At 40.7% G+C, this 25,443-nt stretch overlaps 1 protein-coding gene across 1 annotated transcript in view; it reads right to left on the bottom strand.

The window, feature by feature from the left end:
• Positions 1-4,714: 4,714 nt before the first annotated feature.
• LOC122647299 overlaps positions 4,715-25,443 on the bottom strand; it is a 32,269-nt gene continuing 11,540 nt past the window's right edge. Inside the window, exon 6 of the mRNA XM_043840719.1 lies at positions 4,715-4,922. Coding sequence (XP_043696654.1) covers positions 4,715-4,922 — 208 coding nt within the window. The remainder of the gene's footprint in view (positions 4,923-25,443) is intronic.

Below are 25,443 nucleotides of genomic sequence, written 5' to 3'. Positions count from 1 at the left end.
CTTTTAATCAAAACCCCTTTAGGATGCCAATTATCCAACCAAAGTCTAGTAGATTGGCCATTCCCAATAATATGATGGATGTGAGGCTTAACCAAATTTCTAAACTTGAGAACTTTCTGCCAAACCCAAGAGCAGTTTTGGGGAATCTTAACAGTCCAAATAGAGTCATTTTTTAGATAGCGGGTGTAAACCCACCTAACCCAAAGGCTGTCCTTTTTAGAGGCAATCCATCAAATTTGCTTAAGAATACCTGCCGTATTCATATTTGAAATTCTTCTAATACCAAGGCCCCCTTCAGCCGTAGGTTTGCAAATCCTCTCCCAATAAATATAATGTACCTTACGTTCAAGAGACGGGCCAAACCAAAGGAAATTGGAGAAGATGGACTCTAGCTTTCTCTTGAGAGCACTAGGCAGTCCAAAAATCCCTGACCAATAAATGTAGTAGCCTTGAAGAACAGAGCTCAAGAGTTGTAACCGCCCGATAAAAGATAAAAGATGCGCTTTCCAACCATCAAGCCTATTCCGCACCCGATCCAAAATAGAGGAGCAATCTGCAAAAGCCAGCTTCCGAGAGATAAGTGGAACACCTAGGTACTGGATAGGTTACTTGGTATCCACAAAATTCGTTAATTCCAAAAGTTGCAGTCTGGCCGTGTGGATAAGGCCCCCTAAAATAATAGAGGACTTAGCCTTGTTGAGCTTCAACCCAGAGTAGGTATGAAACTCATCCAAGGCCCCCAGGCAGGCCGAAATAGAGTCCGTAGTAGCCTTCACAAAGATCATCAAATCATCTGCAAAGATAAGGTGAGAGAGGTGGGAGCTCTTACATCTGGGGAGAAGACTCTCAACCTCCAACTTCCTCATCAAGGCTGAAAACCCCTCCATTGCAATAGTGAAAATATAGGGAGAAATGGGGTCCCCTTGCCGAATTCCCCTTCCCCCTTTGAAATAGCCAGCTGGACTCCCATTTAATAAAATGGAAAAACAGGGAGTGTTGCCACAAGCCTTCACCCAACCAATGAACTTCTGAGGGAAACCCATTCTTTCCATCATCTCAAAGAAGAATTTCCTACTAAGGGAGTCATAAGCTTTATGAAGGTCAATCTTTAAAACTACTTCAGGACTAGTGCCTTTTTGCTCAATCCCTCGGACCACATCATGACAGACAAGGATGTTGTCCATAATAGACCTTCCCTTGATAAATGCAGACTGGGAATCACTCACCACCTGCCCAACCACTCCTTGTAATCTAATAGATAAGATTTTTGTGATGATCTTATAAAAAAGATTGCAAAGGGCTATGGGCCTATAACCAGCAAAGGAAGAGACATTCCCCATCTTAGGAATAAGACTAATAAAAGTAGCATTAATCGAACTAGGGAGGCAAGACTTACTGAAGAACCATTTCACTGCTAGAGTCAAATCTTCACCAACCACATCCCAAGAATGTTTGAATAAAGCAGCCCCAAACCCATCCGGTCCTAGAGCTTTGTAATTTTTCATAGCAAACACAGCCTCCATAATCTCCTTATTGGACACCCTACCAATAAGACTTCCCTGTTGAGAGAGGGACAGGCCATTCTGCAAGGGGACCGAGTTGGGAAAACAACCACCATCCACCGAATCAGATCCAAACAACTTCTTGTAGAAAGAGACAGCTTCATCTTTGATCTGGCTAGGATCCTTAACAATTTCACCTCCTTCCCCTTTAATCTCGAGAATATGCTTCCTATTCTGCCTACAAATCATGGACTTGTGAAAGAAACTATTATAATCGTCCCCCAGCTGAATATGTTTCACCCTAGACTTCTCCTTCAAGAACTTTTCTTCAATGACCAAGGCTTCCCATAACTTCACCTTAGCTTGAGTCTCCAAAAGAACCAGATTCGGGTCATCAGGGTGGTCCCTAAGATTGCATTGAGTTTGGTACAACTCAGCCTGTGCAGCCTTTACCGTAACAAAAACATCTCCAATGCACTCTTTATTCCACTTTTTCAGCTCTTTTTTAACATTCCTTAACCGAGCAGCAAACCTAAGGATGGGATTGAGGAGCAAGCTAACAGGCTGCTCCTAGCCCTTCCAAACCATATCATCAAACCCAGCTTTACCAATCCAAGCTTCAAAAAACCTGAAAGGTTTAGGGCCGAAATTAACCTCATCTAACACAGCCACCACTACAGGAGAGTGGTTAGAGAGACCAGGAGGGTGAAAAATAGCCTCTGAAGTTCTGAAAACATCCATCCAAGCCAAGTTTACCATCACCCTGTCTAGCTTACAGCAAATTCTAGCATCACCACTTTGCCTGTTATTCCAAGTCATAGCTTCCCCTTTCCACTTCAAGTTAATCAGCCCAAAGTCTTCAATAAAAGTGTTGAAATCATCAATAGCCTCAAACCGAATCGGGTCCCCACCAATTTTCTCATTATGATTCCGAATAACATTGAAATCCCCTAAGATAGCCCATGGAGTAGCAATAGCACTAGCAAGACTTCCCACATCCTCCCACAAATCCTTCCGGCCTGCCACAGTATTGAGAGCATACACTACAGTGCAAAGGAAAGAGCCAGCAGTTCCCATAATCGACACCTTGGCATGAATAAACTGCTTAGTTTTTTGAATTTCTTCAACATTAAAAAAACTCGGATCCGAGCCCAACCAAATCCGAATAGTATTATCAATCTCACCATTGTGCACATACTTCCAATCTGGAATAAAATTATCAAAAATAGCACCACAATTATCCACCTTAACCTTTGTTTCCAGTAGACAAACCAATTTAGCCTGATGATCTTTGCCCACCTTCTTAATCCCCAGCCGTTTAGTTGAGGCATTCATGCCTCTGACATTCCAGACTAAGCACTTCATTTAGACTGATGGTTAGAACCGTCAACTCCCCCCTTACTAGGTCCATCTCCCTTGGCCTCACCGGGCTCTTTCGGGTTTAAGGGAACCCATTGGGCCTGGAACTTAGGCCCCTTCCCCGTGGCTCGGCCCAAAATAGAAAAAGAACCAGAATTCGAATGACCCATACCTTTTCCAAATTGCCCTTGGGTTGACCGAATCTCCGCAGCTTGCTTCTTTAGTCTTTCAAAGTTGGTTGAGCCACGGGGAGGGGGCGATTCCTTCCTTCCTTTTGAATAGAGGTTGGCTGATTTGGGAACAAGAGCTGACTGAGAATCATCTTTAACCCCCTCTCCTATGACATCTCCATCAATTTTTCCTTCCTCATCAAGAATTTTCAGGAGAGATTCCCTAATAGCGCCACCCCAATCAGCATTGCTTTCCAAATTTGTAGTAGCTGTAATATTACCCTCCATGTGAGACCCACTTATCCTCTCTCCACTCTCATCAATACCTTCTTTAGTGGCCAACACATGAGCTTGAATAGGAGAATCACCAGCTGTAATAAACATGTTAATAGAATTTTCTGGATTCTCCAAATCTTCACCATCCGTAACAGCTGTACTACCATTCCTTCCGTGGGTCTGGATCGAATATGCTACATTAGGCATAATTTCACCTACCTCCTCAGCTTCCTTGTTTGTAAAGTCCCTAGAATTGTGCCCATCATTTAGATCTTTACCCAATAAGATATTGCATGAATCAGCATCAAGCATAAGCTCCGTAGGATCATATGAAACCTCCTCCGTAAGATCTTCTAACAATGCAAAAGCATTAGAGTATACAATCTCCTTCCCTTTCCCAGCCAGATTCTTAGGGATAACATTAGGAATGTTTTTTGAAAATCTGTCTCTTCTCCACAGATATGGCAGTTTTGGAAATCTCCATGGATTTTGCTCCTCTGTAATTAGGGGAAAGCACAATCCCAACACCTTTGTTTCTCAAAATAGCACCACAATTTGAATTTTGAAAATTATCCCCATCACCACCATGGCTGGCCTGAGATCCACCACCAGCATGTGCTCCGGTCACTTGAGAATGGCCATCATTCTTCACCCTCCATTCTTTCCGGTTGGTCCCCTTTTGGGAGCCTTGGATAACACCACATTGAGAATTTGAATGACCAAAAGTCATGCAGCTGCTGCAGCGGGGAGGACACCATTCATAATTAACTTTTTGATAAAATACCAGACCTTCATCATCATGGACTGCCACCTGATCTAGAAGATCGTGGCTGGCTTCAATTTCAACACACAGCCGAGCATAGGAAAGCCTTTCCTTCGTCTTAGTCATCTTGTCAGTGGCAATTGGCTTACCAAGAACACTAGCTATCGAACTTAGAGCATCCACGTCCCAGAAATGAAAGGGGAGATTAGGGAGGGAAACCCAAACTAGAATAGAGGACAGAACTACCTTCTCGAGCTTCATACCAGGTTTCCATGGTCTAAGGATTAGAGGCCTATAAAGCACATTCCAAGGACCACCTTCTAACACCTTGGCTTTATCTTCCTCCAAATTAAAACAAAAAACAAAGAAGCCACTCTCCAAGAGGTTTACATCAACATGCTCGAAAAGTTGCCATTGTTTCAGCAAATCTTCTTTAACATAGGTAAAACTTGGTCTACGACCAATAAAATGACCAAGGAGGGTATTCTTCCACTTAGATAATTCTGCCCGGAGCACAGCCGATGAGCATTGAGCAACACAGATGCCATCCATGCGTGCTGGTTCAATAAAACTCAGTTCCAACCCTTCATGGCTCAGGTTTCTTGAAGAAGACTGAAGAAAAGAAGCCCAGGACACTTCTTTCTTCAAACCATTCGTACTAGCACCTGAAGCAATGCTTGCACCACCACCCCCGAAGAGGAACCCCCCAACTCCAAACCAGTAGCCGCCCCAGCCTCCACAACATCACAGTCCCTAGCCTGCCTTGAACCTCCATCAAAAGCATCAACATTCCCTGCCTCCCCTTCTCCAGGATTGGGAGGAGGAGGAAGACCATTAGCCAAAGCCAATGGCCTGCCGGCCATCACCAAGAACCAACACCTAGAACCCAACTCTCAAAATCACCAGAGCTTCTCTCTCCTCACCCGGTCTCGATCTCTTCTTTCTTCCAATACCTATTTCGACATATGTTCATTTTCGGTCCGAACCAGACCGGGTGGTCATTTGGGGTTATTTGGGGGCATTTCTATACTTTTCTGGGCTTGGGATTTTCTAAAAAGTGTCCTTAAATCTTATTAGAAGTGTGGATGCGATGTTGAGGGTCGTGACCTTCGAATCGATACCTATTTCAACATTTGTTCATTTTTGATTTAAATAAGACCGGATGGTCGTTTGGGGTGATTCGGGGGCATTTCTGTACTTTCTTGGTTTTTTTATTTTCTAAAAAGTGTCCTCATCTCTTATTAGATGTGTGGATAAGATGTTGTGGGTCGTTGCCTTCGTATCGATACCTATTTCAGCATATGTTCATTTTCGGTTTAAACCAGACTGAGTGGGTCGTTTTGGGTTATTTGGGGGCATTTCGGTACTTTTTTGGGTTTGGGATTCTCTAAAAAGTGTCCTTATCTCTTGTTAGACATGTGGATACGATGTTGAGGGTCGTGACCTTCGAATCTATACTTTTTTGGGCTTGGGATTTTCTAAAGAGTGTCATTATCTCTTATTAGACGTGTGGAAGCGATGTTGAGGGTGGTGACCTTCGTATCGATACCTATTTCAAAATATGTTCATTTTCGGTTTAAATAAAATCGAGTGGGTCGTTTGGGGAGATTCAGGGGCATTTCTGTATTTTTTTTGGGCCTCGTATTTTCTAAAAAGTGTTCCTATCTCTTATTAGACGTGTGGATGCGATGTTGTGGGTTGTGACCATCATATTGATACCTATTTTAGCATATGTTCATTTTTTATTTAAACCAGACCGGGTGGCTCGTTTGGGGTTATTTGGGGGGCGTTTCTGTACTTTTCCGGGCTTGGAATTTTCTAAAAAGTGTCCTTATCTCTTATTAGACTTGTAGATGCGATGTTGAGGGTCGTGACCTTCGAATCGATACCTATTTTGACATATGTTCATTTTTGAGTTCAACCAGATGAGGAGGGTCGTTTGGGGTTATTTGGGGACATTTCTGTACTTTTTTTGGGTTTGGGATTTTCTAAAAAGTGTCCTTATCTCTTATTAGATGTGTGGATGTGATGTTGAGGGTCGTGACCTTCGAATCAATACCTATTTTGGCCTATGTTCATTTTCTATTTAAAGCAGGCCGGGTGGGTCGTTCGGGGTTATTTGGGGGCATTTCTATACTTTTTTGGGTTTGGGATTCTTGAAAAAGTGTTCTTCTCTATTGTTAGACATGTGGATGCGATGTTGCGGATCGTGACCTTCGAATCGATACCTATTTCGACATATGTTCATTTTCGGTTCGAACCAGACTGGGTGGGTCGTTTGGGGTTATTTGGGGGCATTTCTGTACTTTTTTGGGGTTGGAATTTTCAAAAAAGTGTCCTTATCTCTTATTAGACGTGTGGATGCAATGTTGAGGGTCGTGACCTTCGAATCGATACCTATTTTAACATATGTTCATTTTCAATTTGAATAAGACCGGGTGTGTCCTTTGGAGTGATTCAAGGGCATTTCTGTACTTTTTTGGGTTTGGGATTTTCTAAAAAGTGTCCTTATCTCTTATTAGACGTGCGGATGCGCTGTTGTGGGTCGTGACCTTCGAATCGATACCTATTTCAGCATATGTTCATTTTCGATTTAAACCTGACCGAGTGGGTCATTTGGGGTTATTTGGGGGCTTTTTGAACTTTTCTAGGGTTGGAATTCTCTAAAAAGTGTCCTCATCTCTTATTAGGCGTATAGATGCGATGTTGAAGGTCGAATCGATACCTATTTTGACATATGTTCATTTTCAGGTTAAACCAGACCAGGTGGGTCGTTTGGGGTTATTTGGGGACATTTCTGTACTTTTTTAGGGTTTGGTATTTTCTAAAAAGTGTCCTTATCTTTTATTAGATGTGTGGATGCGATGTTGTGGGTCTTGACCTTCGAATCGATACCTATTTTTGCATATGTTTATTTTCGGATTAAACCAGACCGGCTGGGTCGTTTGGGGTTATTTGGGTGCATTTCTGCTCTTTTTTGGGGTTGGTATTTTCTAGAAAGTGTCCTCATCTCTCATTAGACATGTGGATGTGATGTTGAGGGTCGTGACCTTCGAATCGATATCTATTTTGACATATGTTCATTTTCGGTTTAAAGCATGCCGGGTGGGTCGTTCGGGGGTTCTTTGGTGGCATTTTTTTATTTTTTTGGGTTTGGGATTCTCTAAAAAGTGTCCTTATATCTTATTAGAAATGTGGATGCGTTGTTTCTGTTCATGACCTTCAAATTGATAACTATTTTGACATATGTTTATTTTCGGTCCGAACCAAACGGGGTGGGTCATTTTCGGTTATTTGGGGGTATTTCTATACTTTTTTGGGCTTGGGATTTTCTAAAAAGTGTCCTTATCTCTTATTAGACGTGTGGATACGATGTTGAGGGTCGTGACCTTCGAATCGATACTTATTTCAACATAAGTTCATTTTTAGTTTAAATAAGACCGGGTGGGTCGTTTGGGGTGATTCAGGGACATTTCTGTACTTTTTTTGGATTTTGTATTTTTTTTAAAGTGTCCTCATTTCTTATTAGACGTGTGGATGCGATGTTATGGGTCGTGACCTTCGTATAGATACCTATTTCAGCATATGTTCATTTTCGGTTTAAACCTGACCGGGTGGATCATTTGGGGTTATTTGGACGCTTTTCTATACTTTTTTTGGTTTGGGATTTCTAAAAAGTGTCCTTGTCCCTTATTAGACGTGTGGATGCGATGTTGAGGGTCGTGACCTTCGAATCGATACCTATTTTTGCATATGTTCATTTTCTTTTTAAAGCAGGTCGGGTGTGTCGTTCGGGGTTATTTGGGGGCATTTCTATACTTTTTTGGGTTTGTGATTCTCAAAAAAGTGTTCTTCTCTGTTATTAGACATGTGGATGCTATGTTGCGGGTCGTGACCTTTGAATCGATACCTATTTTGACATATGTTAATTTTTTGTTCGAACCAGACTGGGTGGGTCTTTTGGGGTTATTTGGGGGTATTTCTGTACTTCTTTGGGCTTGGGATTTTCTAAAAGGTGTCCTTAAATCTTATTAGAAATGTGGATGCGATGTTGAGCGTCGTGACCTTCGAATCGATACCTATTTCAACATTTGTTCATTTTCGATTTAAATAAGACCGGATGGTCGTTTGAGGTGATTCGGGGGCATTTCTGTACTTTCTTGGTTTTTTTATTTTCTAAAAGTGTCCTCATCTCTTATTAAATGTGTGGATAAGATGTTGTGGGTCGTGGCCTTCTTATCGATGCCTATTTCAGCATATGTTCATTTTCGATTTAAACCAGACTGGGTGGGTCGTTTTGGGTTATTTGGGGGCATTTCGGTACTTTTTTGGGTTTGGGATTCTCTAAAAAGTGTCCTTATCTCTTGTTAGGCATGTGGATACAATGTTGAGGGTCGTGACCTTCGAATCGATACCTTTATTTTTTTTTTTTCCATAGATAACTTGTGTGTATAAAAAAGTAAAAAAGAAAGATACAAAAGAAGGCAGCCAACTTCCACCCCTTAGACAGACCTAAGGAGGAGGAAGAGGCCCCACACCCACGAGGACAAACCCCTCGTAACTACAAGGAAAAGCCACCCAAGCCAATCACGGAGGCCTAAACTAGATCTTACCAGAAGCAATAAGATCTGCCGGTTGGTTCAATTCCCTCCAAACATTCCTCACTTCATAGCTAGTCAACTGGTTCAGACTAGAGATGATCTGGTTCTTCAAAACATATAAATTCCAAGGGCAACTGAACACACCTATGAGAATCTCCACTGCCAACTTCGAATCGCTAACTATTTTGGCATATGTTCATTTTCGGTTTAAAGCAGGCCGGGTGGGTCGTCTGGGGTTATTTGGGGGCATTTTTGTACTTATTTTGGCTTGGGATTTTCTAAAAAGTGTACTTATCTCTTATTAGGTGTGTGGATGCGATGTTAAGGGTCGTGACTTCGAATCGATACCTATTTCAAAATATGTTCATTTTCAGTTTAATGAAGATCGGGTGTGTCGTTTAGGGTTATTTGCGAGCATTTCTGTACTTTTTTGGGCTTGGAATTTTCTAAAAAGTGTCCTTATATCTTATTAGACGTGTAGATGCGAAGTTGAGGGTCGTGACCTTCGAATTGATACCTATTTCTACATATGTTCATTTTCAAGTCAAACCAGACCGGGTGGGTCATTTGGGGATGTTTGGGGACACTGTACTTTTTTGGGTTTGGTATTTTCTAAAAAGTTTCCTTCTCCCTAATTAGATGTGTGGATGTGATGTTGAGGGTCGTGACCTTCGAATCGATACCTATTTCAACATATGTTTATTTTCGGTTTAAATAAGACTGGGTGGGACGTTTGGGGTGATTCAGGGCATTTCTGTACTTTTTTAAGTTTGGGATTCTCTAAAAAGTGTCCTTATTTGTTATTAGACATGTGGATGCGATGTTGAGGGTCGTGACCTTCGAATCGATACCTATTTTGGCATATGTTCATTTTCGATTTAAAGCAGGCCTGGTGGGTCGTTTAGGGTTATTTGGGGCCTTTTATGTACTTTTTTGGGTTTGAGATTATCTAAAAAGTGTCCTTCTCTCTTATAAGACATGTGGATGCGATGTTGCAGGTCGTGACCTACGAATCGAAACCTATTTCGGCATATGTTCATTTTCGGTTTGAAGCAGGCCAGGTGGGTCGATCGGGGTTATTTGGGGGCATTTCTATACTTTTTTGGGTTTTGGATTCTCTAAAAAGTGACCTTATCTGTTATTAGACATGTGGATGCGACGTTGCGGGTCGTGACTTTCGAATCGATACCTATTTCGACATATGTTCATTTTCGATCTGAACCAGACCGAGTGGGTCGTTTGGGGTTATTTGGTGGCATCTCTATACTTTTTTGGGCTTGGGATTTTCTAAAAAGTGTCCATATCTCTTATTAGATGTGTGGAAGCGATGTTGAGGGTGGTGACCTTCGAATCGATACCTATTTCAAAATATGTTCATTTTCGGTATAAATAAAACCGAGTGGGTCGTTTGAGGAGATTCAGGGGCATTTCTGTATTTTTTTGGGCGTCGTATTTTCTAAAAAGTGTCCCTATCTCTTATTAGACGTGTGAATGCGATGTTGTGCGCTGTGACCATCGTATCGATACCTATTTTAGCATATGTTCATTTTTTATTTAAACCAGATTGGGTGGGTCGTTTGGGGTTATTTGGGGGCGTTTCTGTACTTTTCCGGGCTTGGAATTTTCTAAAAAGTGTCCTTATCTCTTCTTAGACTTGTAGATGCAATGTTGAGGGTCGTGACCTTCGAATCGATACCTATTTTGACATATGTTCATTTTTTAGTTCAACCAGATGAGGTGGGTCGTTTGGGGTAATTTGGGGACATTTCTGTACTTTTTTTGGGTTTGGTATTTTCTAAAAAGTGTCCTTATCTCTTATTAGATGTGTGGATGTGATGTTGAGGGTCGTGACCTTCGAATCAATACCTATTTTGGCCTATGTTCATTTTCTATTTAAAGCAGGCCGGGTGGGTCATTCGGGGTTATTTGGGGGCATTTCTGTACTTTTTTTGGGTTTGGGATTCTTGAAAAAGTGTTCTTCTCTGTTTTTAGACATGTGGATGCGATGTTGCGGATCGTGACCTTCGAATCGATACCTATTTCGACATATGTTCATTTTCGGTCCGAACCAGACTGGGTGGGTCGTTTGGGGTTATTTGGGGTCATTTCTGTACTTTTTTGGGGTTGGAATTTTCAAAAAAGTGTCCTTATCTCTTATTAGACGTGTGGATGCAATGTTGAGGGTCGTGACCTTCGAATCGATACCTATTTTAACATATGTTCATTTTCGATTTGAATACGACCGGGTGTGTCCTTTGGGGTGATTCAAGGGCATTTCTGTACTTTTTTGGGTTTGGTATTTTCTAAAAAGTGTCCTTGTCTCTTATTAGACGTGCGGATGCGCTGTTGTGGGTCGTGACCTTCGAATCGATACCTATTTCAGCATATGTTCATTTTCGATTTAAACCAGGCTGAGTGGGTCATTTGGGGTTATTTGGGGGCATTTTTGAACTTTTTTGCGGTTGGAATTCGCTAAAAAGTGTCCTCATCTCTTATTAGAAGTGTAGATGCGATGTTGAAGGTCGTGACCTTCGAATCGATACCTATTTTGACATATGTTCATTTTCAGGTTAAACCAGACCAGGTGAGTCGTTTGGGGTTATTTGGGGACATTTCTGTACTTTTTTAAGGTTTGGTATTTTCTAAAAACTGTCCTTATCTCTTATTAGATGTGTGGATGCGATGTTGTGGGTCGTGACCTTCGAATCGATACCTATTTTTGCATATGTTTATTTTCGATTTAAACCAGACCGGCTGGGTCGTTTGGGGTTATTTGGGGGCATTTCTGCACTTTTTTGGGGATGGTATTTTCTAAAAAGTGTCCTCATCTCTCATTAGACATGTGGATGTGATGTTGAGGGTCGTGACCTTCGAATCGATACCTATTTTGACATATGTTCATTTTCGGTTTAAAGCACGCCGGGTGGGTCGTTTGGGGGTTCTTTGGGGGCATTTCTGTATTTTTTTGGGTTTGGGATTTTCTAAAAAGTGTCCTTATATCTTATTAGACATGTGGATGCGTTGTTGCGGTTCATGACCTTCAAATTGATAACTATTTTGACATATGTTCGTTTTCGGTCCGAACCAGACGGAGTGGGTCATTTTCGGTTATTTGGGGGCATTTTCTGTACTTTTTGGGGCTTGGGATTTTCTAAAAAGTGTCCTTATCTCTTATTAGACGTGTGGATACGATTTTGAGGGTCGTGACCTTCGAATCGATACTTATTTCAACATATGTTCATTTTTAGTTTAAATAAGACCGGGTGGGTCATTTGGGGTGATTCAGGGACATTTCTGTACTTTTTTGGGTTTTGTATTTTTTTAAAGTGTCATTATTTCTTATTAGACGTGTGGATGCGATGTTGTGGGTCGTGACCTTCGTATAGAAACCTATTTCAGCATATGTTCATTTTCGGTCTAAACCTGACCGGGTGGATCATTTGGGGTTATTTGGACGCATTTCTGTACTTTTTTTGGTTTGGGATTTCTAAAAAGTGTCCTTATCCCTTATTAGACGTGTGGATGCGATGTTGAGGGTCGTGACCTTCGAATCGATACCTATTTTGGCATATGTTCATTTTCTTTTTAAAGCAGGTCGGGTGGGTCGTTCGGGGTTATTTGGGGGCATTTCTATACTTTTTGGGTTTGGGATTCTCGAAAAAGTGTTCTTCACCGTTATTAGACATGTGGATGCGATGTTGTGGGTCGTGACCTTCGAATCGATACCTATTTTGACATATGTTAATTTTTCATTCGAACCAGACTGTGTGGGTCATTTGGGGTTATTTGGGGGCATTTCTGTACTTTTTTGGGCTTGGGATTTTCTAAAAGGTGTCCTTAAATCTTATTAGAAGTGTGGATGCGATGTTGAGGGTCGTGACCTTCGAATCGATACCTATTTCAACATTTGTTCATTTTCGATTTAAATAAGACCGGATGGTCGTTTGGGGTGATTCGGGGGCATTTCTGTACTTTCTTGGTTTTTTTATTTTCTAAAAGGTGTCCTCATCTCTTATTAAATGTTTGGATAAGATGTTGTGGGTCGTGGCCTTCGTATCGATACCTATTTCAGCATATGTTCATTTTCGGTTTAAACCAGACTGGGTGGGTCGTTTTGGGTTATTTGGGGGCATTTCGGTACTTTTTTGGGTTTGGGATTCTCTAAAAAGTGTCCTTATCTCTTGTTAGGCATGTGGATACGATGTTGAGGGTCGTGACCTTCGAATCGATACCTTTATTTTTTTTTTTTTTGTGTAGATAAGTTGTGTGCATAAAAAAGTAAAAAAGAAAGATACAAAAGAAGGCAGCCAACTTCCACCCCTTAGACAGACCTAAGGAGGAGGAAGAGGCCCCACACCCATGAGGACAAACCCCTCGTAACTACAAGGAAAAGCCACCCAAGCCAATCATGGAGGCCTAAACTAGGCCTTATCAAAAGCAATGAGATCTGCCGGTTGGTTCAATTCCCTCCAAACATTCCTCACTTCATAGCTAGTCAACTGGTTCAGACTAGAGATGATCTGGTTCTTCAAAACATATACATTCCAAGGGCAACTGAACACACCTATGAGAATCTCCACTGCCAACTTCAAATCGCTAACTATTTTGGCATATGTTCATTTTCGGTTTAAAGCAGGCAGGGTGGGTCGTCTGGGGTTATTTGGGGGCATTTTTGTACTTATTTGGGCTTAAGATTTTCTAAAAAGTGTACTTATCTCTTATTAGGCGTGTGGATGCGATGTTGAGGGTCGTGACTTCGAATCGATACCTATTTCAAAATATGTTCATTTTCGGTTTAATGAAGACCGGGTGTGTCGTTTAGGGTTATTTGCGGGCATTTCTGTACTTTTTTGGGCTTGGAATTTTCTAAAAAGTGTCCTTATATCTTATTAGTCGTGTAGATGCGAAGTTGAGGGTCGTGGCCTTCGAATTGATACCTATTTCTACATATGTTCATTTTCAAGTCAAACCAGACCGGGTGGGTCATTTGGGGATGTTTGGGGACATTTCTGTACTTTTTTGGGTTTGGTATTTTCTAAAAAGTTTCCTTCTCCCTAACTAGATGTGTGGATGTGATGTTGAGGGTCGTGACCTTCGAATCGATACCTATTTCAACATATGTTCATTTTCGGTTTAAATAAGACCAGGTGGGTCATTTGGGGTGATTCAGGGCATTTCTGTACTTTTTTAGGTTTGGGATTCTCTAAAAAGTGTCCTTATCTGTTATTAGACATGTGGATGCGATGTTGAGGGTCGTGACCTTCGAATCGATACCTATTTTGGCATATGTTCATTTTCGATTTAAAACAGGCCTGGTGGGTCGTTTGGGGTTATTTGGGGGCTTTTATGTACTTTTTTGGGTTTGAGATTATCGAAAAAGTGTCCTTCTCTCTTATAAGACATGTGGATGCGATGTTGCGGGTCGTGACCTACGAATCGAAACCTATTTCGGCATATATTCGTCTTCTGTTTAAACCAGACCAGCTAGGTCGTTTGGGGTTATTTGGGGGTATTTCCATATTTTTTTGGGTTTGGTATTTTCTAAAAAGTGTCCTTATCTCTTATTAGGCGTGTGGATGCGATGTTGAGGGTCGTGACCTTCGAATCGATACCTATTTTGAAATATGTTCATTTTCGGTTTGAAGCAGGCCAGGTGGGTCGCTCGGGGTTATTTGGTGGCATTTCTATACTTTTTTGGGTTTGGGATTCTCTAAAAAGTGACCTTATCTCTTATTAGACATGTGGATGCGACGTTGCGGGTCTTGACTTTCGAATCGATAACTATTTCGACATATGTTCATTTTCGATCTGAACCAGACCGAGTGGGTCGTTTGGGGTTATTTGGGGGTATCTCTATACTTTTTTGGGCTTGGGATTTTCTAAAAAGTGTCCTTATCTCTTATTAGACGTGTGGAAGCGATGTTGAGGGTGGTGACCTTCGAATCGATACCTATTTCAAAATATATTCATTTTTGGTTTAAATAAAACCGAGTGGGTCGTTTGGGGAGATTCAGGGGCATTTCTGTATTTTTTTGGACCTCGTATTTTCTAAAAAGTGTCCCTATCTCTTATTAGACGTGTGGATGCGAGGTTGTGGGCTGTGACCATCGTATCGATACCTATTTTAGCATATGTTCATTTTTTATTTAAACCAGATCGGGTGGGTCGTTTGGGGTTATTTGGGGACGTTTCTGGGCTTGGAATTTTCTAAAAAGTGTCCTTATCTCTTATTAGATGTGTAGATGCGATGTTGAGGGTCGTGACCTTCGAATCGATAGCTATTTTGACATATGTTCATTTTCAAGTTCAACCAGATGAGGTGGGTCGTTTGGGGTTATTTGGGGACATTTCTGTACTTTTTTCGGGATTGGTATTTTCTAAAAAGTGTCCTTATCTCTTATTAGATATGTGGATGTGATGTTGAGGGTCGTGACCTTCGAATAAATACCTATTTTGGCCTATGTTCATTTTCTGTTGAAAGCAGGCCGGGTGGGTCGTTCGGGATTATTTGGTGGCATTTCTATACTTTTTTGGGTTTGGGATTCTTGAAAAAGTGTTCTTCTCTGTTATTAGACATGTGGATGCGATGTTCCGGATCGTGACCTTCGAAGCAATACCTATTTCGACATATGTTCATTTTCGGTCCGAACCAGACTGGGTGGGTCGTTTGGTGTTATTTGGGGGCATTTCTGTACTTTTTTGGGGTTGGAATTTTTAAAAAAGTGTCCTTATCTCTTATTAGACGTGTGGATGCAATGTTGAGGGTTGTGACCTTCGAATCGATACCTATTTTAACATATGTTCATTTTCGATTTAAATAAGACCGGGTGTGTCCTTTGGGGTGATTCAGGGGCATTTCTGTACTTTTTTGGGTTTGGTATTTTCCAAAAAGTGTCCTTATCTCTTATTAGACGTTCGGATGCGCTGTTGTGGGTCCCCCGTGACCTTCGAATCGATACCTATTTTAGCATATGTTCATTTTCGGTTTAAACCAGACCGAGTGGGTCATTTGGAGTTATTTGGGGGCGTTTTTGAACTTTTCTGGGGTTGGAATTTTCAAAAAGTGTCCTTATCTCTTATTAGACGTGTAGATGCGATGTTGATGGTCATGACCTTCGAATCGATACCTATTTTGGCATATGTTTATTTTCGGTTTAAACCAGACCGGCTGGGCCGTTTGGGGTTATTTGGGGGCATTTCTGCACTTTTTTGGGGTTGGTATTTTCTAAAAAATGTCCTTATCTCTCATTAGACGTGTGGATGTGATGTTGTGGGTCGTGACCTTCGAATCGATACCTATTTTGACATATATTCATTTTCGGTTTGAAGCATGCCGGGTGGGTTGTTTGGGGGCATTTCTGTATTTTTTTTGGGATTGGGATTCTCTAAAAAGTGTCCTTATCTCTTATTAGACATGTGGATGCGTTGTTGCGGTTCATGACCTTCAAATTGATAACTATTTTGACATATGTTCATTTTCGGTCCGAACCATACGGGGTGGGTCATTTGCGGTTATTTGATGGCAGTTCTGTACTTTTTTGGGCTTGGGATTTTCTAAAAAGTGTCCTTATCTCTTATTAGTCGTGTGGATAGAATGTTGAGGGTCGGGACCTTCGAATCGATACTAATTTCAACATATGTTCATTTTCAGTTTAAATAAGACCGGGTAGGTCGTTTGAGATGATTCAGGGGCATTTTTGTACTTTTTTGGGTTTCGTATTTTTTAAAAGTGTCCTGGTTTCTTATTAGACGTGTTGATGCGATTTTGTGGGTCATGACCTTCGTATAGATACCTATTTCAGCATATGTTCATGTTCGGTTTAAACATGACCGATTGGGTCATTTGGGGTTATTTGGATGCATTTCTATACTTTTTTTGGTTTGGGATTCTCTAAAAAGTGTCCTTATCTCTTATTAGTCGTCTGGATGTGATGTTGAGGGTCGTGACCATCGAATCGATACCTATTTTGACATATGTTTATTTTCGCTCTGAAGCATGCCAGGTGGGTTGTTTGGGGTTGTTTGGGGGCATTTTTGTACTTTTTTGGGTTTGGGATTCTCTAAAAAGTGTCCTTATCTCTTATTAGATATGTGCATCCATTGTTGCGGTTCATGACCTTCAAATTGATAACTATTTTGACATATGTTCATTTTCGGTCCGAACCAGATGGGGTGGGTCATTTGGGGTTATTTGGGGGCATTTATGTACTTTTTTGGGCTTGGGATTTTCTAAAATGTGTCCTTATCTCTTATTAGACGTGTGGATACGATGTTGAGGATCGTGATCTTCGAATCGATACTTATTTCAACAAATTTTCATTTTCAGTTTAAATAAGACCGGGTGGGTTGTTTGGGGTGATTCAGGGGCATTTCTGTACTTTTTTGGGTTTGAAATTTTTCTAAAAAGTGTCTTTATCTCGTATTAAACATGTGGATGCGATGTTTAGGGTCATGACCTTCGAATCGATACCTATTTTGACATATGTTCATTTTTGGGTTAAACCTGACCAGGTGGGTCGTTTGGGGTTATTTGGGGACATTTTTGTATTTTTTTAGGTATGATATTTCTAAAAAGGTTCCTTATCTCTTATTAGACGTGTGGATTCAATATTGAGGGTCGTGACCATCGAATCGATACCTATTTTGGCATATGTTCATTTTCGGTTTAAAACCAGAACGGCTAGGTCGTTTGGGGTAATTTGGGGGCATTTCTGTACTTTTTGGGTTGGGTATTTTCTAAAAAGTGTCCTTATCTCTCATTAGACGTGTGGATACGATGTTGAGGGTAGTGACCTTCGAATCGATACCTATTTCGACATAAGTTCATTTTTGATTTAAACCAAACCGAGTGGGTCGTTTGCAGCTATTTCGGGGCATTTCGATAATTTTTGGGGCTTGGGATTTTCCAAAAAGTGTCCTTTTCTCTTATTGGACGTGTGGATGCGATGTTTGTGGGTTGTGACCTTCGAATCGATACCTATTTTGACATATGTTCAGTTTCGGTTTTAACCAGACCGGGTGGGTCGTTTGTAGTTATTTGAGGGCATTTCTGTACTTTTTTGGATTTGGTATTTTCTAAAAATTGTCCTTATCTCTTATTAGACGTGTGGATACGATGTTGTGGGTCGTGACCTTCGAATCGATACCTATTTCGGCATATGTTTCTTTTCGGTTTAAACCAGATTGGGTGGGTTGATTGGGGTTATTTGGGGGCATTTCTGTATTTTTTTTGGGTTTGGGATTCTCTAAAAAGTGTCCCTCTTATTAGACATGTGGATGCGATGTTGAGGTCGTGACCTTGGAATCGATGCCTATTTCGGCATATGTTCATTTTCGGTTTAAACCTGACCAGGTGGGTCATTTGGGGTTATTTGGGGGCATTTCTGTACTTCTTTGGAGTTGGTATGTTCTAAAAAGTGTGCTTATCTCTTATTAGATGTGTGGATGCGATGTTAAGGGTCGTGACCTTCGAATCGATACCTATTTTGGCATTTGTTCATTTTCGGTTTAAAGCAGGCCGGGTGGGTCGTTTGGGGTTATTTGGGGGAATTTCTATACTTTTTTGGGTTCTGAATTCTCTAAAAAGTGTCCATATCTCTTAATAGACTTGTGGATGCGATGTTGGGGGTCGTGACCTTCGAATCGATACCTATTTCGGCATATGTTCATTTTCGATTTAAACCAGACCGAGTGGGTCGTTTGGGGTTATTTCGGGGCATTTCTGAATTTTTTTGGGCTTGGGATTCTAAAAAAAGTGTCGTTTTCTACTATTAGACGTGTGCATACGATGTTGTGGGTTGTGACCTTCGAATCGACACCTATTTCTATATGTTTATTTTCTATTTAAACCAGACCGGTGGATCGTTTAGGGTTATTTGGGGGCATTTCTGTACTTTTTTTGGGTTTGGTATTTGCTAAAAAGTGCCCTTATCTCTTAATAGACGTGTGGATGCGATGTTGATGGTCGTGACCTTCGAATCGATACCTATTTTGACATATGTTCATTTTCAGTTTAAACAAGATCGGGTGGGTTGTTTGGGTTTATTTGGGGGCATTTTTGTACTTTTTTACGCTTGGGATTTTCTAAAAAGTGTCTTTATCTCTTATTAGATGTGTGGATGGGATGTTGAGGGTCGTGATCTTCGAATCGATACCTATTTCGACATATGTTCATTTTCGGGTTAAACCAGACCAGGTGGGTCGTTCGGGGTTATTTGGGGACATTTCTATACTTTTTTTGGTATAGTATTTTGTAAAAGGTTCCTTATCTCTTATTAGACGTGTGGATGCTATGTGGAGGGTCGTAACCTTCGAATCGATACCTATTTTGGCATATGTTCATTTTTGGTTTAAACCAGACCTACTAGGTCGTTTGGGGTTATTTGGGGGCATTTCTGTACTTTTTAGGGTTTGGTGTTTTCTAAAAAGTGTCATTATCTCTTATTAGACGTGTGGATGCGATGTTGAGGGTCGTGACCTTCGAATCGATACCTATTTTGGCATATGTTCATTTTCGATTTAAACCAGACCGAGTGGGTCGTTTGGGGTTATTTGGGGGCATTTCTATAATTTTTTGGGCTTGGGATTATCTAAAAAGTGTCCTTATCTCTTATTAGATGTGTGGATGCGATGTTGAGGGTCGTGACCTTCGAATCGATACTTGTTTTGACATATGTTCATTTTTGGTTTAAACCAGACCGGGTGGATCGTTTGGGGCTATTTGAAGGCATTTCTGTACTTTTTTGGGTTTGGTATTTTCTAAAAATTATCCTTATCTCCTATCAGACGTGTTGAAGCGATATTGTGGGTCGTGACCTTCGAATCGATACCTATTTCGGCGAATGTTCATTTTTGGTTTAAACCTGATCGGGTGGGTCATTTGGGGTTATTTGGGGGCATTTCTGTACTTTTTTGGTTTAGTATTTTTTAAAAAGTGTCATTATCTCTTATTAGACATGTGGATGCAATGTTGAGGGTCGTGACCTTCGAATCTATACCAATTTTGGTATATGTTCATTCATTATCGGTTTAAAGCAGGTCGGGTGGGTTGTTTGGGGTTATTTGGGGGCATTTCTGTACTTTTTTGGGTTTGGGATTCTCGAAAAAGTGTCCTTATCTCTTATTAGGCAAGTGGATACGAGGTCGTGACCTTCGAATCGATACCTATTTTGACATATGTTCATTTTCTGTCTGAACCAGACCGGGTGGGTCGGTTGGGTTTATTTGGGGGCATTTCTGTACATTTTTTGTCTCAGGATTTTTTAAAAAGTGTCCTTATCTCTTATTAGACTTGTGGATGCGATGTTGACGGTCGTGACCTTCAAATCGATACCGATTTCAACATATGTTCATTTACGGTTAAAATAAGACCGGGTGGGTCGTTTGGGGTGATTTCGGGGCATTTCTGTACTTTTTTGTGTTTGATATTTTTTAAAAAGTGTCTTTATCTCTTATTAGGCGTGTGGATGCGATGTTGTGGGTCGTGACCTTCAAATCAGTAGCTAGTTCGGCATATGTTCATTTTCGATTTAAACCAGACTAGGTGGGTCGTTTGGGGTTATTTGGGGGCATTTCTGTACTTTTTTAAGTTTGGGATTCTCTAAAAAGTGTCGTTTTCTCCTATTAGACGTGTGGATACGATGTTTTCGGTCGTGACCTTCGAATCGATACCTATTTTGACAAATGTTCAGTTTCGGTTTTAACCAGATCGGGTGGGTTGTTAGGGGTTATTAGGGGGCATTTCTATACTTTTTTGGGCTTGGAATTTTCTAAAAAGTGTCCTTATATCTTATTAGAAGTGTAGATGCGAAGTTAAGGGCCGTGGACTTCGAATCGATACCTATTTTGACATATGTTCATTTTTGGGTTAAACAATATTGGGTGGGTCGTTAGGTGTTATTTGGGGACATTTCTGTACTTTTTTGGGTTTGGTATTTTCTAAAAAGTGTCCTTATCTCTAATAAGACGTGTGGATGCGATGTTGTGAGTCGTGACCTTCGTATCGATACCTATTTTGACATATGTTCAGTTTCGGTTTAAACCAAACCGGGTAGGTCGTTTGGGGTTATTTGGGGGCATTTCTATACTTTTTTGGGTCTGGTGTTTTCTAAAAATTGTCCTTATCTCCTGTTAAACGTGTGGATGCGATGTTGAGGGTCGTGACCTTCGGATCGATACGTCTTTCAAATTTGGGGGGGGGGGGGGGGGGGGGGGGGGGGGGGGTTGGGGGGTTTTTGGCATATGTTCATTTTCGGTTTAAACCAGAACGGGTAAGTCGTTTGGTGTTATTTGGGGGCATTTCTGTACTTTTTTGGGTTTGGGATTCTCTAAAAAGTGTCGTTATCTATTATTAGACGTGTGCATGCGATGTTGTGGGTCGTGACCTTCGAATCGATACCTATTTTGGCATATGTTCATTTTCGATTTAAACCTGACCGGGTAGGTGGTTTGGGGTTATTTGGGGGCATTTCTGTAATTTTTTGGGCTTGGGATTTTCTAAAACGTTTTCATATCCCTTATTAGACGTGTAGATGCGATGTTGAGGGTCGTGACCTTCGAATCGATACCTATTTCAGCATATGTTCATTTTCGATTTAAACCAAAATGGGTGGGTCGTTTGGGGTTATTTGGGGGCATTTCTGTACTTTCTTGGGTTTGGTATTTTCTAAAAAGTGTCCTTATCTTTTATTAGACGTGTGGATGCGATGTTGAATGTCGTGACCTTCGAATCGATACCTATTTTGACATAAGTTCATTTTCGGTTTAAACCAGACCGAGTGGGTCGTTTGCGATTATTTGGGCGAATTTCTGTACTTTTTTGGGCTTTGGATTTTCTAAAAAGTGTCCTTATCTCTTATTAGATGTGTTGATGCGATGTTTAAGGATGTGACTTTCGAATCGATACTTATTTCGACATATGTTCATTTTTGGTTTAAAACAGACTAGGTGGGACATTTGGGGTTATTTGGGGGCATTTCTGTACTATTTAGGGTTTGGTATTTTCTAAAAAGTGTCCTTCTCTCTTATTAGACATGTGGATGCGATGTTGAGGGTCGTGACCTTAGAATTGATACCTATTTCGATATTTGTTCATTTTTTGTTTAAACCAGACCGAGTGGGTCGTTTTGGGTTATTTGGGAGAATTTCTGTACTTTTTTGGTCTTTGGATTGTCTAAAAAGTGTCCTTATCTCTTAGTAGCATGTGGATGCGATGTTGAGGGTCGTGACCTTCGAATCGATACCTATTTCGATATATTTTCATTTTTTATTTAAACCAGACCGGGTGGCTGGTTTGGGTTTATTTGGGGGCATTTTTGTACTTTTTTGGGCTCGGGATTTTTTGAAAAGTGTCCTTATCTCTTATTAGACGTGTGGATGCGATGTTGAGGGTTGTGACCTTCGAATCGATACCGATTTCAACATATGTTCATTTACGGTTTAAATAAGATCGGGTGGGTCATTTGGGGTGATTTGGGGGCATTTCTGTACTTTTTTGGGTTTGGTATTTTCTAAAAAGTGTCCTTATCTCTTATTAGGCGTGTGGATGCGATGTTGGGGGTCGTGACCTTCAAATTGATAGCTATTTTGGCATATGTTCATTTTCGGTTTAAACCAGACTAGGTGGGTCGTTTTGGGTTATTTGGGGGCATTTATGTACTTTTTTAAGTTTGGGATCTCTAAAAAGTGTCGTTTTCTCCTATTAGACGTGTGGATACGATGTTGTGGGTCGTGACCTTCGAATCGATACCTATTTCGACAAATGTTCAGTTTCGGTTTCAACTAGACCGGGTGGGTTGTTTGGGGTTATTTGGGGGCATTTTTGTACTTTTTTGGGCTTGGAATTTTTTAAAAAGTGTCCTTACATCTTATTAGATGTGTTGATACGAAGTTGAGGGTCGTGACATTTGAATCGATACCAATTTTGACATATGTTCATTTTCGGGTTAAACCAGATCGGGTGGGTCGTTAGGTGTTATTTGGGGACATTTCTGTACTTTTTTGGGTTTGGGATTGGGAAGAAGTGTGGTTATCTCTTATTAGACATGTGGATGTGATGATGAGGGTCGTGACCTTCAAATCGATACCTATTTTGGCATACGTTCATTTTCGATTTAAAGTAGGCCTGGTGGCTCGTTTGGGGTTATTTGGGGGCATTTCTGTACTTTTTTGGGTTTGGGATTCTCTAAAAAGTGTCCTTATCTCTTATTAGACATGTGGATGCGAGGTCGTGACCTTTGAATCGATACCTATTCCGTCAGATGTTCATTTTCGGTCCGAACCAGACCGGGTGGAAAGTTTGGGTTTATTTGGGGGCAATTCTGTACTTTTTTGGGATCAGGATTTTTAAAAAAGTGTCCTTATCTCTTATTAGACTTGTGGATACGATGTTGAGGGTCGTGACCTTCGAATCGATGCCGATTTCAACATATGTTCATTTTTGGTTTAAATAAGACCGGGTGGGGCGTTTGGGGTGATTTGATGGCATTTATGTACTTTTTTGGGTTTGGTATTTTCTAAGAAGTGTCCTTATCTCTTATTAGACATGTGGATACGATGTTGAGGGTCTTGACTTTCGAATCGATACCTATTTCGACATAACTTCATTTTCGATTTGAACCAGACCGAGTGGGTCGTTTGGGGTTATATGGGGGCATTTTTGTACTTTTTGGGGCTTGGGATTTTCTAAAAAGTGTCATTATCTCTAATAAGACATGTGGATGCGATGTTGTGAGTCGTGACCTTCGAATCGATACCTATTTCGACATATATTCAGTTTCGGTGTAAACCAGACCGGGTAGGTCGTTTGGGGTTATTTGGGGGCATTTCTATAATTTTTGGGTTTGGGATTCTCTAAAAAGTGTCTTTATCTCTTATAAGACATGTGGATTCGAGGTCGTGACCTTCAAATCGATACCTATTTCGACATATGTTCATTTTCGATCCGAACCAGACCGGGTGGGTCGTTCGGGTTTATTTGGGCGCATTTCTGTACTTTTTTGGGATCAGGATTTTCAAAAAAGTGTCCTTATCTCTTATTAGACATGTGGATGCGATGTTGAGGGCTGTGAACTTCGAATCGATACTGATTTCAACATATGTTCATTTTTTGTTTTATTAAGACCGGGTGGGTCGTTTGGGGTGATTTCGGGGCATTTCTGTAATTTTTTGGGTTTGGTATTTTTGAAAAATTGTCCTTATCTCTTATTAGACGTGTGGATACGATGTTGTGGGTCGTGACCTTCGAATTGATACCTATTTCGACGTATGTTTAGTTTCAATTTTAACCTGACCGGGTGGGTTGTTTGGGGTTATTTGGGGGCATTTCTGTACTTTTTTGGGTTTTGTATTTTCTAAAAATTGTCCTCATCTCTTATTAGAAGTGTGGATGGGATGTTGTGGGTCGTGACCTTCGAATCGATAGCTATTTTGGCATATGTTCATTTTCGATTTAAAGAAGACCGGGTGGGTCATTTGGGGTTATTTGGGGGCATTTCTATACTTTTTTGGGTTTGGGATTCACTAAGAAGTGTGGTTATCTCTTATTAGACATGTGAATATGATGTTGAGGGTCGTGACCTTCAAATCGATACCTATTTCGACATATGTTCATTTTCAGTTTTAACAAGATCGGGTGGGTTGTTTGGGGTTATTTGGGGGCATTTCTCTAATTTTTTGCGGTTCGGATTTTCTAAAAAGTGTCTTTATCTCTTATTAGATGTGTGGATGCGATGTTGAGGGTCGTGACCTTCGAATCGATACCTATTTCAGCATAAGTTCATTTTCGGTTTAAACCGGGATGAGTGGGTCGTTTGGGATTATTTTGGGGCTTTTATGTACTTTTTTAGGTTTGGTATTTTCTAAAAAGTGTCCTTATCTCTTATTAGACATGTGCAAGCGATGTTGAGGGTCGTGACCTACGAATAGAAACCTATTTCGGCATATGTTCATTTTTTTATTTAAAGTAGACCGGGTGGGTGATTTAGGGTTATTTGGGGGCATTTCATTACTTTTATGGGTCTTGTATTTTCTAAAAAGTGTCATTATCCCTCATTAGAAATGTGGATGCGATGTTGAGGGTCGTGACCTTCGAATCGATACCTATTTCGGCATATGTTCTTTTTTTGTTTAAACAAGACCGCTAGGTCAGTTGGGGTTATTTGGTGGCCTATCTGTACTTTTTTGGGTTTTGTATTTTTTAAAAAATGTCCTTATCTTTTATTGGATGTGTGGATACGATGTTGAGGGTCATGAACTTCGAATCGATACCTATTTCGACCTAAGTTCATTTTTGGCTTTACTAGACCGAGTGGGTCGTTTGGGGTTATTTGGGGGTATTTCTGTACTTTTTTGGGCTTGGGATTTTCAAAAAAGTATCCTTATCTCTTATTAGACGTGTGGATGCGATGTTGAGGGTCGTGACCTTCGAATCGATACCTATTTCTGCATATGTTCATTTTCGATTTAAACCAAAATGGGTGGGTCGTTTGGGGTTATTAATGGGCATTTCTATACTTTTTTGGGTTTGGTATTTTCTAAAAAGTGTCCTTACCTCTTATTAGACGTGTGGATACGATGTTGAGGGTCGTAACCTTCGAATCGATACCTATTTTGCCATAAGTTCATTTTCAGTTTAAACCAGACCGAGTGGGTCGTTTGTGATTATTTTGGTGAATTTCTGTACTTTTTTGGGCTTGGGATTTTCTAAAAAGTGTCCTTATCTCTTATTAGACGTGTTGATGCGATGTTCAGGGACGTGGCTTTCGAATCGATAC

Source organism: Telopea speciosissima, unplaced genomic scaffold (genome assembly GCF_018873765.1).
Source record: "Telopea speciosissima isolate NSW1024214 ecotype Mountain lineage unplaced genomic scaffold, Tspe_v1 Tspe_v1.0019, whole genome shotgun sequence".
Lineage (NCBI taxonomy): Eukaryota > Viridiplantae > Streptophyta > Magnoliopsida > Proteales > Proteaceae > Telopea > Telopea speciosissima.
The sequence above is the reverse complement of the archived record's forward strand: the minus strand, read 5'-3'. Positions and strand labels throughout refer to the sequence as shown.